This window comes from Salvelinus namaycush, chromosome 26 (genome assembly GCF_016432855.1).
Source record: "Salvelinus namaycush isolate Seneca chromosome 26, SaNama_1.0, whole genome shotgun sequence".
Classification (NCBI taxonomy): Eukaryota; Metazoa; Chordata; class Actinopteri; order Salmoniformes; family Salmonidae; genus Salvelinus; species Salvelinus namaycush.
Genome location: NC_052332.1, coordinates 24266730 through 24282474, shown reverse-complemented (window position 1 = coordinate 24282474; position 15745 = coordinate 24266730). Strand labels below are relative to the sequence as shown.

The 15745-nt window shown below is 44.3% G+C and overlaps 1 protein-coding gene across 1 annotated transcript in view; it reads right to left on the bottom strand.

The window, feature by feature from the left end:
* Positions 1-1129: 1129 nt before the first annotated feature.
* The window catches only part of LOC120021010 (guanine nucleotide exchange factor VAV2-like), a 54754-nt gene continuing 40138 nt past the window's right edge, over positions 1130-15745 (bottom strand). Inside the window, exons 13-26 of the mRNA XM_038964670.1 lie at positions 15594-15726; positions 14795-14904; positions 14576-14677; positions 9031-9119; positions 8816-8829; positions 8584-8605; positions 8140-8267; positions 7924-7995; positions 7763-7827; positions 7040-7156; positions 5154-5241; positions 4918-5044; positions 3362-3516; positions 1130-3117 (exon numbers count right to left, since the gene is read on the bottom strand). Of these exons, the coding sequence (XP_038820598.1) occupies positions 3070-3117; positions 3362-3516; positions 4918-5044; positions 5154-5241; positions 7040-7156; positions 7763-7827; positions 7924-7995; positions 8140-8267; positions 8584-8605; positions 8816-8829; positions 9031-9119; positions 14576-14677; positions 14795-14904; positions 15594-15726 (1270 nt within the window). The 3' untranslated portion in view covers positions 1130-3069. The remainder of the gene's footprint in view (positions 3118-3361; positions 3517-4917; positions 5045-5153; positions 5242-7039; positions 7157-7762; positions 7828-7923; positions 7996-8139; positions 8268-8583; positions 8606-8815; positions 8830-9030; positions 9120-14575; positions 14678-14794; positions 14905-15593; positions 15727-15745) is intronic.

The following is a 15745-nucleotide window of genomic DNA, read 5'->3' as shown; positions in this document are numbered from 1 at the left end:
GTTTGATCGGAGAGAAAATTATGACTATTATTTGTTTAACAGGGTGAATGAGATACATGTACTGTGAACAAAGAGAGCACATTCCCTATTGTGACTGAAAAGGTACATCATCAGTGGGTTTTAATCATATTAGAAAAATAATTCCTGAAAGACCCCGAGACATAATTAGAAATTCATACTGTTGATAGATGTTGCTTTGGAATAGGATAATAAGCAAATACTACTAAAGAAGCAGAACACAGAGTTATTTCATCTCAAAATTAGTTTAAGTCATCAAATATCAAAGCCACAGTCTACAATTTCCAGTCATTTCCATGTTCAACTAATGAAATATACCATTTAGCAGAATATTACCTTAATGAGATTTGTATTACTTTACCTTATCATAACTAAAACAGCTAAGGACTTATTACTCTGCTATGTTGATTTTTTTTTTTTGGGGGGTGGGGGGGTTGCACTCTGATGTTATGTACCTTTAGACTCAATGATGATATCCTTTAGGCATCAGGATATCAACCTATCAGAGTTCTGAAGTCTGAAATCAGTTTGTAACTGTGTTAAGGTCTTCATTTTCTGGAAATGTGCACTAGTTTAATACTTGAACGTTTTGTCCTTATAGCAGCACTTTATTATGTATGTGTGTGTGTGTGTGTGTGTGTGTGTGTGTGTGTGTGTGTGTGTGTGTGTGTGTGTGTGGGGCACACATAAATGTCCCTACTCTGTAATCAGTCATCGAAGCTTCTAAGTGACACACACACTGCATTACAAGGGAGTGTAAAAAAACTACTTCATTCGTCATCCAAGGTCATTAAATAGGCCATGTGAAACAGTGTACAGACTTACCACCTGAAGAAGTGGGGCAAAGTAGTCATGCGAAGCCAGCCCAGATGTTGTATTCTCACGTTCAATATGCTAACAGCTGCTCCTCATGTTGTTGTGTCATCAGATGTCCACAAGATGGCGCCTATAAGCCATCACATTTCCCTCTGATTTCTCAAAGTTCCAAATGACATCTGGACATATTAGGTATTGTATTAGGTATTTGACAAGGCTTTGTTAAAAAAATAATAACAATAAAATATTATTTAGCTCATAAAACAACAGAAACATCAAATTTAGGCAAAAAGAGAAATATTTATTTCATGATAGACCTCATTTTGGAAATACTCGACCGTTCAAAAAAATGTACACGATTAAGTAATTTTTTGAGGATGTACTGACAGGAGTCGAAATATCTATTACCACATGCAATGGGTTTTCTCCACTACACAAACAGCGACTAAGTAATCCCCCCCCCCCCTTAGCTAACAAGTACTCCCCTCAAAATGAACTCCTTCAATCCTAGATGGCAGGAGTTGTATTTGGGAGTAGTGGGCCTTTGGAATACACACTGTCACATATGGTCAGAAACTTACAGTACTCTTTCCTCTTCCACCACATCAGTCTTAGTTTGTCAGCCAACATCACTGTTTGAATCCTTCTGGTCAGTAAATTATTGTGGGTAGCCTACTTGGCAACTGATCTGGGATGGGACCAGGGAATATGGCAGCCATCTGTATCTCTATCTTCTAATTAAATGGATGTGGTCATTCAGTCAATGATCCAGTGTGGCTGCACTGTTTTCCCTTGGAGCTAGAAAATGTATGACTGCATACCATATGTCCATATTGTGACACCTTCATATTATGTGCAGGTAGATCATCATAGTATGATGTTGACTTTTTGATTCTGCGTAATTCATGGAGCTGCCATATTACTTCGCCAGTCACCAAAGCAACAAAAGTTGATTTAAATTGTAAACTTGCTGAAGTCCCTGTACCATGTGTCCATTTGTAAAATAAGGCAAGGTACAAACAAACTGATAATACAAATATCTAGGTTAAAGTTCATGCGGACATTAATAAAAAGAGGTTGCATTTGGCTTTAAAATAATTCAGGTTGGTCCAGTTTTCAGCAAGTAAATTTGGTCTTGTTAAAATAAAACAACAAAAACATTGAACACCAAGATAGATTTTCAGTGCATTAAGTGGCTGTTGGACTGACTTAACGTTTCCCTTTTTGCATCCTGTTGATTGTGAGGAGATCCCATAGACGTAAAGTGCTGAGACTGATGTGAACCTTCTATCTGTACACCCATTCTACCTAACATTACACCTTTCTGTGGGTCGCTGTGTTTTTTGGCTGCGACAGGAACAGTTAATACCCCGACTCCAGTGCAATGTTTCTGAGTGCCACTGTCTATCTTCAGTCGGCAAGGGGGACGAATTAATGAACTAACTCCCTTCTTGCACCATTCACATAGAGTGTTGATGACTGGAGCAATCCCAAATGTTCCATCGCCCCCTTCTCTCTTCTTCTCCATCCATAGTCCACTCTGCAGTAGAGGATAGATTGGTAGAGCTCAACTGTAAGCTGCAGATAGTCCATGGACCATGACTGGCGAATCCTGTGAGCATTGACCACACTTCAAAGGCAAGGGCAAGTGTGAGTGTGTGTGTGTGCAAGGCCATTTCTCCTTCCATCTCTCCTGTAAGCCTTCAAGGCATCGCCATGACAACTAAGGCAAAATCTTCCAGCAAAAAGACACAAACCTGTGTCTTGTTCTTTTTCTTTTTGTCTGCTTTGTTGCTAATCTCAACAACACACAATAATTGTTAGGATCTCTGTTAAATAAATTATCTATACATTATATTAGCCCCTCCCATAGACCTGCAACAAAGGAGGAGTCTATCTATGTAATAAAACTATAGGTTCCCAGTATCTGTATGTACTGTATGTTGGGCCTCTCTACAATTTTTCACAGTCCATGTCAGCCTCTTCAGAACAACAAGAGGCAGACAGACTTCCTCACAGAGATCAAACAGGACAAGATCTTACAAAAAACAACATAAGCAAAGCCGATGCATACAAGTAGGAAGAAAACCGGAGTAGAAACGTTGTTCACTGCAAAATCAGTCTCCAGCAAAAAGTATTCCACATAGTGTTTCCCTGGAAACCAACTAGTCCTCTCTGAGGACTGTGGAGCGAGGTGTGGTGTGATTGGACTGGGGCCGTGGTGACATCAGAGCCTCACTGAACTCCTTCTTCGTCAACGTACGTTGAGGGAAACCATCCAATCTGAAACGTCAACAATGAGATCAGAAACTTGGCAAAAATCTAATACTGTAGCCTAAAGAAAAGCCTTCTAGATTTCAGTGAGGCAAATGCTAGATTAGACAACATTGTAGACTTCACTTTGCGGAAACACTGTACATTAAGATTCTCTCATACCTGTGTAATTACACAGTAATTGCTATAGTAAGAACATTGTAATATCATGAATAACATCTCTTAAGCCCCTCCTATATTCGTTCTCTCTCACCCTGCCATTGGCCTCTCCCTTCCACCACCCCTGGTCTCCTCCAATCTTGCTGTAGATCTTGACGATGTCCCCTTCTCTGAGAGACAGCTCTCTCATATCCCGTGCTGCAAAGTTGTATCTGGCCACCGCTGTGCTGACCACCCTCGGCGTGAATACTGCAGCAATGACATCAGAGCGAGTCCATGGGATAACAGTGCAGAGAGACCAGACACATTGGTGGCCCACAGATAAAGATCGTGGGAGAGTGCACAACATTAACAGACAGTAGTGGAGATTAGGGTTGGAGGAGAGGATGGTGCATGAGTGATACGGAGGAGATGGATTCTACACCTTGATTCAATTTGACTTTCTAAAGAAACCAGTTCATTCAATGCTCTACTCAATGATGGCACAGTGATGACATAAAAAGATAAAGTCGCACATCCTATATGCTCCAAACAATGTAATGTACAGTGATGACACATGACAACAGAGATGAGAACCTATGACAGCAGCTATGAAAGAGTACGGGATGAAAAGGGATGTGAAAAGAGAGAGGTGGCTTGCTAGAGGAAAGAGCGAAGAAGAACAAGAGCTGAAGAAAAGGGAGGAGAGAGTACCTGACCAGAAGGGGGCTGAGCTCTGAGAGGAGAAGTTTAGACCCTGAGGACTGAGGAAGGAGAAGTTGTAGGAAGCACCAATGGCTGCTGAGACAGGCAGTGGAAGAGATAACAAGAAAGAGAGAAAGAGAGAGAGAGAGAGAAAGGAAATTCATTAGGGAGCGTGCAATAGCTGGCCAGAGATCAAGGTGGCCAACACACCAGGCTTTGGACAGATAGCCCCCATGGGAAAAAATTGCCTAAATCAAGAGGGAGAAAAACAATACTCCATTTTATACCCATGCCTCACACACTAAAAAAACGACCTTGACAAATGTCCAAGACACCAGGGGCGCTGAATCCTGCTCCTGGCCAGCCAGCCCCTATCCTCTGCCCTGAAGTACACCCCTTCCAACCCCTCCAACCCACACACACACACACAACACGTTCCCATTCATCTCTCCATCCATTTCCACACACTGACCAGAAAAATGGAGGGGAAAAAATGTGTTGTTTGTGCCAGATGGACCTGGCTGGAGAGGGAGAAAGACTATGTGGGAGGCTGGCCAGACCAGAGAGCAGAGCCAAATCATTTATTACACATCTAATGATGAAGAGTGTTCAACAGAGCCTATTCAGCTGGCCAGCCAGCCAGCTCAGGGCCTGAGACAGCTGCCAGGAGCCCCAACCCAGCCTCCCCCCCCTCACTCTCTCTTTGGCGGGTTGGTTAGGTCAGGGGAAGTGGTGACTCTGGGAGGGACCAAGCCCTGCAGGGTGACTGGCCTGGCTTGGTGTCTCCTGTTCTGGGAGGAGAGAGGCGGGAGGAGAAACAAACCGGCAGCCTGTCCCTGTCAGTTAACTCTGTGCCTATAGCCCTGCACACTCCGTAGAATGCACGCACTAACTCTGAATAGGGATGTCGTATTGTCAGAGAGTAGAGGAAGAGGGAGGAGGAAGGCTCACCAGGGATGGGCTCACCTGGAGAGCGGGTGCTGGCCCGCGACGCCGGCCCCCGTTCTTTAGATTTGTAGGGATATCGTAATGTTGTATCTAGCAGCTTGAAACTCTCCTTCAGCGAATGAGACTGATAGTACTCCACCAACTCCTGTCAGACAGAACACAAGAGAAAGAAGCAATAGGGTCCTTCATTAATCATATAAGCATTAGAAGTAGTAAGGGGACATTATGTGACTGATTGATGAAAGCTATATTACCAGTAGACTCTCAAACTTCTTAGCCTCAGTGATGTGGATCCAGCTGTCTTTCTCAATGACTTTAATGTGCTTCACTTCATCATTGAACCTGTCGGAAACAAAAGTACTGCAGTGACTAGAGAGGAATCACAGGGAACGGACTGAGTGGGCATGATCTAACTCTAAAGGCATCCCAAACTGTATGACAACTTCCTGGCATTGTACAGTGGTGGCCAAAAGTATTGAGAATGACACAAATATTAATTTTCAATCTGCTACCTCAGTTTGTATGATGGCAATTTGCATATACTCCAGAATGTTATGAAGAGTGATCAAAGTCCCTCTTTGCCATGCAAATGAACTGATTCCCCAAGAAACATTTCCACTTCATTTCAGCCCTGCCACAAAAGGACCAGCTGACATCATGTCAGTGATTCTCTCGTTAACATAGGTGTGAGTGTTGATGAGGACAAGGCTGTAGATCACTCTGTCATGCTGATTGGGTTCGAATAACAGACTGGAAGCTTCAAAAGGAGGGTGGTGCTTGGAATCATTGTGCTTCCTCTGTCAATCATGGTTACCTGCAAGGAAACACGTGCCGTCATCATTGCTTTGCACAAAAAGTGCTTCACAGGCAAGGATATTGCTGCCATTAAGATTGCACCTAAATCAACCATTTATCGGATCATCAAGAACTTCAAGGAGAGTGGTTCAATTGTTGTGAAGAAGGCTTCAGTGCGCCCAAGAAAGTCCAGCAAGCGCCAGGACCGTCTCCTAAAGTTGATTCAGCTGCAGGATCGGGGCACCACCAGTACAGAGCTTGCTCAGGAATAGCAGCAGGCAGGTGTGAGTGCATCTGCACGCACAGTGAGGCGAAGACTTTTGGAGGGTGGCCTGATGTCAAGAAGGGCAGCAAAGAAGCCACTTCTCTCCAGGAAAAGCATCAGGGACAGACTGATATTCTGCAAAAGGTACAGGGATTGGACTGCTGAGGACTGGGGTAAAGTAATTTTCTCTGATGAATCCCCTTTCCGATTGTTTGAGGCATCCGGGAAAAAGCTTGTCCGGAGAAGACAAGGTGAGCGCTACCATCAGTCCTGTGTCATGCCAACAGTAAAGCATCCTGAGACCATTCATGTGTGGGGTTGCTTCTCAGCCAAGGGAGTGGGCTCATTAACAATTTTGCCTAAGAACACAGCCATGAATAAAGAATGGTACCAACACATCCTCCGAGAGCAACTTCTCCCAACCATCCAGGAACAGTTTGGTGACAAACAATGCCCTTTCCAGCATGATGGAGCACCTTGCCGTAAGGCAAAAGTGATAACTAAGTGGCTCGGGGAACAAAACATCGATATTTTGGGTCCATGGCCAGGTAACTCCCCAGACCTTAATCCCATTGAGAACTTGTGGTCAATCCTCAAGAGGCGGGTGGACAAACAAAAACCCACAAATTCTGACAAACTCCAAGCATTGATTATGCAAGAATGGGCTGCCATCAGTCAGGATGTGGCCCAGAAGTTAACATGACAGCAAGCCAGGGCGGATTGCAGAGGTCTTGAAAAAGAAGAGTCAACACTGCAAATATTGACTCTTTGCATCAAGTTCATGTAATTGTCAATAAAAGCCTTTGACACTTATGAAATGCTTGTAATTATACTTCAGTATTCCATAGTAACATCTGACAAAAATATCTAAAGACACTGAAGCAGCAGACTTTGTGAAAATTTATATTTGTGTCATTCTCAAAACTTTTGGCCACGACTGTACACTACAAAGATTGAGTCATTCAATAAAGTGACTTGCACTATAAAGTACGCAAAGGAATGGAGGTTTGATAATGTTAGAGATACAGAGAAGTCTCCTGTTATGTACCTTTCCTAGGGCAAATGGTAAACAACACTCACTTGATGCTGATGGCGAACCTCTCTGCCTCAGCAGTCCTCTCTCTGATCAGGTATGTTCCACTGCTGTGGGACTTCAACAGGTTGTCAGCCTGTGTCCGCTCCATGTTGCCAGCAAACCTGACGGGACATTGAGGGGGAACACAGGTCCTTGAAGGACTACAGATACACATAGTAATACACCATCCTAACATAGTAATACACTGTCTTAACGTAGTAATACACTGTCTTAACATAGTAATACACTGTCTTACCATAGTAATACACTGTCTTAACATAGTAATACACTGTCTTACCATAGTAATACACTGTCTTAACATAGTAATGCCCTGTATTAACATAGTAATGCCCTGTCTTAACATAGTAATGCACTGTCCTAACATAGTAATGCCCTGTCTTACCATAATAATACACTGTCTTAACGTAGTAATACACTGTCTTAACATAGTAATACACTGTCTTACCATAGTAATACACTGTCTTAACATAGTAATGCCCTGTATTAACATAGTAATGCCCTGTCTTAACATAGTAATGCACTGTCCTAACATAGTAATGCACTGTCCTAACATAGTAATGCACTGTCCTAACATAATAATACCACAGTAATACAATTTATTTACTGCAGAGAAATGAGAAGATAGTACTTTCAAACTACACTGAATCATCATTTCAAAATGAGGACTTTTGAAACATGTATGATGTATCCAAGGTGAAGGGTCGTACCAGGGGTATCCATAGTAGTCTGTTTCCCTTGAGGGCTGCCGGCTGGGGAAGGACTGGAACAAAGGCTGTGGTGACAACAACTAAATCAGCATTAGAGAGTTCATAAATAGAGTAGAATCATTAGTGAGTGAATTAATGTGTATGTTTGAGGGGTATTTTACCTTGGGGTCCAAACAAGGCTTTACACAGTTGTTAGGAAAGAAGCCACTCTTCTGGGTTTGGATAAGCTTTCCCTGGGAGAGAGACACTAGGTGTTGATATACAACAACTCTGCTGCTATGGATAGATATAGGAGAATGATATGAATGTTCCTCAGAATGTGTATGTTAGGTGATAACCTATAGTCACTATTTATAGGGGGGAGGGAGTGATTTTACCTCCCACCAGGTGGTGTCAGGTTCCCCCTTCAGCAGCTCGATGAAGTCCCCTGTCTGAAAGGAGAGTGGAGTCTTCCCCGGAGGAACAGGCGTCCCATGATAGTTCCTTACTGCCACCATCTTAGGGCCTAAAGCCAGGATAAAATGCATACTGTAAGATAAACTAAACACTCTTCCAATGGGCTATGAAGACTATACAGAATTCTCCATATACATCTCAACACTTCCATCGCTTGTATTAGTCTACTTAATCAGCGCTTGCATTGTAGTCTTCCACTAGATGGAAGCAGAGAGCTGTAGCTCTAATCCACCTTCCAAACAACTTCAAGTTAGTTTGACAGCTTGATAGCAATCTTTATCGAAGTCTGCTGTACATTGTTTTGATTTCTGACTGAGTAACATTACACTGTGCTACGTGAATTCCTGTATACACAGCATTCCTACCTGATGACGGTAGTCCAGGGTCCTGAAAAAGGAAGGATCAACACATAACAGGGTCAAGATAAGGGAGCTCCACAGTGGAGTTATAGCGTTATGATGCTACACAACCAAACAGATGTATCAATCATTTATCAATAAAACAGCAATATGAGAACTTCTTCATGAAACAATAGATTGCATTTTTCAAAGGGTGATGAAGCTGAATGTCTAAGAAGCGGGGGGGTGAAACACTCACCGTGTCGAGTGGATCTGAAAAAATGAGAGAGAAAGAGAAAGGAAGAGAAAGAGCAGTCGGTCAACAAAATGTTACAACTCAGTATTTATTCATGTCCCATTGGACAGTCTGTATCTAGGGAGACTTGTCTGTAACACTTCACATGAAGTTGCTCTTATACCTGTGTAGTTCCACTGTAATGCATAGTACTGGAGTTGAGCGTAAAGTAAACCTACTGATTTTGCAGATGGTGATGCACTCTAGACACTCTTTATGAGCTCCAGTCCCACAGCGGGAACAGTAGTACCCCTGGTAGAAGATCCCCCTGGAGACACAGACAGTGGGGGGGATCAGGGGTGAGGAAAAGACAGACACTGACAAGCCAATCATGCACAGGATCATTCCTGACCAGCTAGGACATGTCTTTATCTAAACACCACTCTAAATAAAATATACTGTACAACATGCACCATATGGGATGCTGTGCATTTGGAAAGTATTCAGACCCCTTGACTTTTCCAACATTTTGTTACGTTACAGCCTTCTTCTAAAATTGATTAAATCGTTTTTTCCCCCTCTTCAATCTACACACAATACCCCATATAGATAAAGCAAAAACAGGTATTAATACATTTTCGCTAATTTATAAAAAACTGAAATATCACATTTCAAATCAAATCAAATTGTATTAGTCACATGCGCCGAATACAACAGGTGTAGCCCTTACAGTGAAATGCTTACTTACGAGCCCCTAACCAACAATGCAGTTCAAAAAACTATGGATAAGAAATAAAAGTAACAAGTAATTAAAGAGCAGCAGTAAAACAACAATAGCGAGACTGTATACAGGGGGGCACCGGTACAGAGTCAATGTGCGGTGGCACCGGTTAGTTGAGGTAATATGTACAGGTAGAGTTATTAAAGTGACTATGCATAGATGATAACAACAGAGAGTAGCAGCGGTGTAAAAGAGGGGGAAGGAAATAGTCTGGGTAGCCATTTGATTAGATGTTCAGGAGTCTTATGGCTTGAGGGTAGAAGCTGTTTAGAAGCCTTTTGGACCTAGACTTGGTGCTCCAGTACTACTTGCCGTGCGATAGCAGAGAGAACAGTCTATGACTAGGGTGGCTGGAGTCTTTGACAATTTTTTGGGCTTTCCTCTGACACCGCTTAGTATCGAGGTCCTGGATGGCAGGAAGCTTGGCCCCAGTGATGTACTGGGCCGTTCGCACTACCCTCTGCAGTGCCTTGCGGTAGGAGGCTGAGCAGTTGCCATACCAGGCAGTGATGCAACCAGTCAGGATGCTCTCGATGGTGCAGCTGTAGAACCTTTTGAGGATCTGAGGACCCATGCCAAATCTTTTCAAACTCCTGAGGGGGAATAGGTCTTGTCGTGCCCTTTTCACAACTGTTTTGGTGTGCTTGGACCATGTTAGTTTGTTGGTGATGTGGACACCAAGGAACTTGAAGCTCTCAAACTGCTCCACTGCAGCCCCGTCGATGAGAATGGGGGCGTGCTCGGTCCTCTTTTTCCTGTAGTCCACAATCATCTACTTTGTCTTGATCACTTGAGGGAGAGGTTGTTGTGCTGGCACCAAATGGCCAGTCTCTGACCTCCTCCCTATAGTCTGTCTCGTTGTTGTCGGTGATCAGGCCTACTACCACTGTTGTGTCATCGGCAAACTTAATGATTGTGTTGGAGTCGTGACTGGCCGTGCAGTCATGAGTGAACAGGGAGTACAGGAGGAAACTGAGCATGCACCCCTAAGGGGCCCCTGTGTTGAGGATGAGCGTTGCGGATGTGTTGTTACCTACCCTTACCACCTGGGGGCGGCCTGTCAGGAAGTCCAGGATCCAGTTGCAGAGGGAGGTGTTTAGTCCCAGGGTCCTTAGAATTATTGATGAGCTTTGAGGGCACTATGGTGTTGAACGCTGAGCTGTAGTCAATGAATAGCATTCTCACATAGGTGTTCCTTTTGTCCAGCTGGGAAAGGCCAGTGTGGAGTGCAATAAAGATTGCATCATTTGTGGATCTGTTGGGGAGGTATGCAAATTGGAGTGGATCTTGGGTTTCTGGGATAATGGTGTTGATGTCAGCCATGACCAGCCTTTCAAAGCACTTCATGGCTACAGACGTGCGTACTACGGGTCGGTAGTCATTTAGGCAGGTTACCTTAGTGTTCTTGGGCACAGGCACCATGGGGATCTGCTTAAAACATGTTGGTATTACAGACTCGGACAGGGAGAGGTTGAAAATGTCAGTGAAGACACTTGCCAGTTGGTCAGCGCATGCTCGCAGTACACGTCCTGGTAATCTGTCTGGCCCTGTGGCCTTGTAAATGTTGACCCGTTTAAACGTCTTACTCGCATCGGCTGCGGAGAGCGTGATCACACACTCTTCCGGAACAGCTGGTGCTCTCATGCATGTTTCAGTGTTATTTGCCTCGAAGCGAGCATAGAAGTAGTTTAGCTCGTCTGGTAGGCTCATGTCACTGGGCAGCTCTCGGCTGTGCTTCCCTTTGTAGTCTGTAATGGTTTGCAAGCGCTGCCACGTCCGACGAGCGTCAGAGCCGGTGTAGTACGATTCGATCTAGTCCTGTATTGACACTTTGCCTGTTTGATGGTTCGTCGGAGGGCATAGCGGGATTTCTTAGAAGCTTCTGGGTTGGAGTCCAGCTCCTTGAAAGCAGCAGCTCTAGCCTTTAGCTCAGTGCGGATGTTGCCTGTAATCCATGGCTTCGTGTTGGTGTATGTACGTACGGTCACCATGGGGACGACGTCATCGATGCACTTATTGATGAAGCCAATGACTGGTGTGGTGTGCTCCTAAATGCCATCGGAGGAATCTTGGAACATATTCCAGTCTGTGCTAGCAAAACAGTCCTGTAGCTTAGCATCTGCTTCATCTGACCACTTTTTTATTGATCTAGTCACTGGTGCTTCCTACTTTAATTTTTGCTCGTAAGCAGGAATCAGGAGGATAGAATTATGATCATATTTGCAAAATGGAGGGCGAGGGAAATCTTTGTCTGCGCCTCTGTGTGTGGAGTACGATGTGCAACCCCTCTGGTTGCACATTTAACATGCTGATAGAAATGTTGTAAAATGGATTTAAGTTTCCCTGCAATAAAGTCCCCGGCCACTAGGAGCGCCGCCTCTGGATGAGTGTTTTCTTGTTTGCTTATGGCGGAATACAGCTCAATCAATGCTGTCTTAGTGCCAGCCTCAGTCTGTGGTGGTATGTACACAGCTATGAAAAATATAGATGAAAACTCTCTAGGTAGATAGTGTGGTCTACAGCTTATCATGAGATACTCTACCTCAGGCGAGCAATAACTCGAGACTTCCTTAGATATTGTGCACCAGGTGTTATTTACAAAAATACATAATCCGCCGCCCCTTGTCTTACCAGAAGCCGCTGTTCTATCCTACCGGTACAGCGTATAACCAGCCAGCTGTATGTTGATAGTGTCGTCGTTCAGCCACGACTCCGAGAAACATAAGATATTACCATTTTGAATGTCCGGTTGGTAGTTTAATCTTCCGCGTAGGTCATCGATTTTATTCTCCAAAGAATGTACGTTTGCTAGCAGAATGGAATGGAAGTGGGGGTTTATTTGATCGCCTACGAATTCTCAGAAGGCACCCCGCCCTCTGGCCCCTTTTTCTCCGTCTCCTCTTCACGCAAATAACGGGGATCTGGGCCTGTTCCCGAGAAAGCAGTATATCATTAGAGTCGGGCTCATCAGACTCGTTAAAGGAAAAAAAGGATTCTGACACTCCGTGGTGAGTAATCCCAGTCCTGATGTCCAGAAGTTCTTTTCAGTCATAAGAGACGGTAGCAGCAACATTATGTACAAAAAAAGAAAAAACATAAGTTACAAACAACGCAAACAAACAAAAAAACACAATCGGTTGGGGACACGTAAAACGTCAGCCTTCTTCTCCGCGCCATTCTTACAGAGGTACATTTACAAGTATTCAGACCCTTTACTCAGCACTTTGTTGAAGCACCTTTGGCAGTGATTACAGCCTTGAGTCTTCTTGGGTATGACGCTACAAATTTGGCACACCTGTATTTGGGGAGTTTCTCCCATTGTTCTCTGCAGATCCTCTTAAGCTCTGTCAGGTTGCATGGGGAGCGTAGCTGCACAGCTATTTTCAGGTCTCTCCAGAGATGTTTGATCGGGTTCAAGTCCGGGCTCTGGCTGGGCCACTCAAGGACATTCTGAGACTTCCCGAAGCCACTCCTGCGTTGTTGTCTTGGCTGTGTACTTAGGGTTGTTGTCCTGTTGGAAGGTGAACCTTCACCCCAGTCTGAGGTCCTGAGCGCTCTGGAGCAGGTTTTCATCAAGGATCTCTCTGTACTTTGCTTCGTTCATATTTCCCTCGATCCTGACGAGTCTTCCAGTCCCTGCCGCTGAAAAACATCTCCACAGCATGGAGTTGCCATCACCATGTTTCTCATGGACTGAGAGTCTTTAGATGCCTTTTGGCAAACTCCAAGCAGGTTGTCATGTGCCCTTTACTGAGGAGTTGCTTCCGTCTGGCCACTCTACCATAAAGGCCTGATTGGTGGAGTGCTGCAGAGATGATTGTCCTTCTGGAAGGTTGTCCTATCTCCACAGAGAAACTGCTCTGACATGTAGTGTCAAATGTTGGACCTTATATAGACAGGTGTGTGCCTTTCCAAATCCTGTCCAATCAATTGAATGTACCACAGGTGAACTCCAGTCAATTTGTAGAAACATCTGAAGGATGATCAATGAAAACAGGATGCACCTGAGCTCAATTTCGAGTCTCATAGAAAAGGGGCTGAATACTTATGTAAATTAGGTATATCTGGGGGGGGGGGGGGGGTGTTAATCAATTTGCAAACATTTCTAAAAACTTGTTTTTGCTTTGACATTATGGGGTATTGTGTGTAGATTGATGAAAAAAACTAATAATTGAATCGATTTTAGAATACGGCTGTAATGTAACAAAATGTGGAAAAAGTCAAGGGTTCTGAATACTTTCCGAATGCACTGTACACTACTGTTCCAAAAGCTTCAGGTTTGATTCCTGGGTGGCCAAACACTGTCTATTTGTGTTAACTGACTGTCGCTGTGAATAAAAGCCCCCGCTAAATAGCCATAAAGTCAATGTACTACATCCACCGTAAGCGTTCCACTCTTTTCTTCAGGCCACACAATCAAGTGGATTACGTTTTACGTTATGTAAAATACGGCACGTGTATGCTCTGCAGTGTATACGCTGTCATGTCCAATAGCCAGCACCATACATCAGACTAAAACACTGGGGCTACTAATGAAATTAGCAGTTAGCAGCTAGAGGTAGCAGCACACTGGTCCCTTCCACAGCACGGGGAGGGAATTTAGGTCAGCGTTGCTACTATGTCGTTTTTGGGTCAATACATTGCATGGAGTGTAGAGTGTAGACAGCCACTGTAGTAGAAGTCAGAAGAGTGCACAGCATAGCGCTGGAGCTGCACTCACATTGTCAACTTAGATGCAGGCCTACTGTAATGGTTGGCTTTTAGAGTATTTCCGTGGGTGTTCGAGCTGTCAGTCAAATCAAAAAGACTCGAAGGCTGAGTGATTTGTCATTCAGGGAGTTTAGACAGGCTGGCAAGCTCAAAAGACTGAATATCAAAGTAAGTGTGTAGCGTCAGTAAGTACCACTAACATCCCTTTAGAAAACAGTGCTGTCATCCGTCAACTAAGTGCATGATAAGGCCCGGTACATGGGAGGAGCCCTGCGGCTGGTGCCAAGACTCACCTCAGCAGCATCTTGCAGGCTCGGCAGTTGGTGTTCTTCTCAAACGTGTGCATCTGGAAGTTGTGCTGATTGGCCGTGGCTTTCTCCGGCTTGATGTTTGACCTTTGGGATTGGAGGAAACATACATGATACATAGTGAGTTTGAATGAAATGGATCTGATTAGTCTGAAAGATCCACTCGAGTGCATGCTGCTTCTATAGGCCTACTACTGTACCCACATGGCCATCTCAAACTGCTCCATCCATTTCCTCTTGGTGTCCTCTGTTTTACAGAAGAACTGAAAGCCCTGCTTGCCTTGCAGGTGGATCAGGTAGAAGCCATAGGACCACTGCAGAGAGAGAGGGAGAATGAAGAAAGGATGGTAGAGAGAAAGAAATATGGAGGTAGATGGAGAGAGTGGTGGGGGAGAGACGATGGGGATTGTAACAAATTCCCCCCAAAAATCATGTATACTAACAAAATGCACTTTCTATAGCCTACACATTCCCTTTGGAGCTAACCAAGAGACAGTGTTCACTCATGGCAATGCATCTGACAAAAAGTTAAGAGAATCACATAGCCAGTGGGTGCACATGCAATCATAGCATGACACCCAACACACACACACACACTGGCTGCTATGAGAAGATGAGTTAAGGGTTGCTTCAGCTTACCATTTTTCCACTGGACTGGTATGCATGCAAAGAGAAACACACCAGAGAAGACCCAGTTACACATGCACACGACCACACATGCAGATTCAAAAGAATGGTTAGATTGGTGGAAAATGCACACGGCCTGTATTGTAAATGACCTTCATTGCATTTACATGTTCTTCAGAGCATAGGCCGGCACAACGCATACAGATCTGACACTTCAATGCATTACACATGAGCCTGCTTATCTGAAGTGACCGTCACCGCAGTTCTACCTCAAGGACACCCTTTGAAATGATTGCTAAGACATTGCAGAACCTGGACTGAGTGTGTCTCTTCAGCAGGGTGTTAGGAGAAATCGCAGCTCAAGGCTGCTGCCTACCTTCTTCACGTCCCTGTTGTTCATGGGGTCGTCAGACATTTTGTATGACTGCAGCTCAATGATCTCTTTCAGTTCATAGCTGTAGCCTTTCCGCTTGCACACGATGACCACTTTATCAAACAGGAATATGTACCTTGGAAAAGGAACCGTAG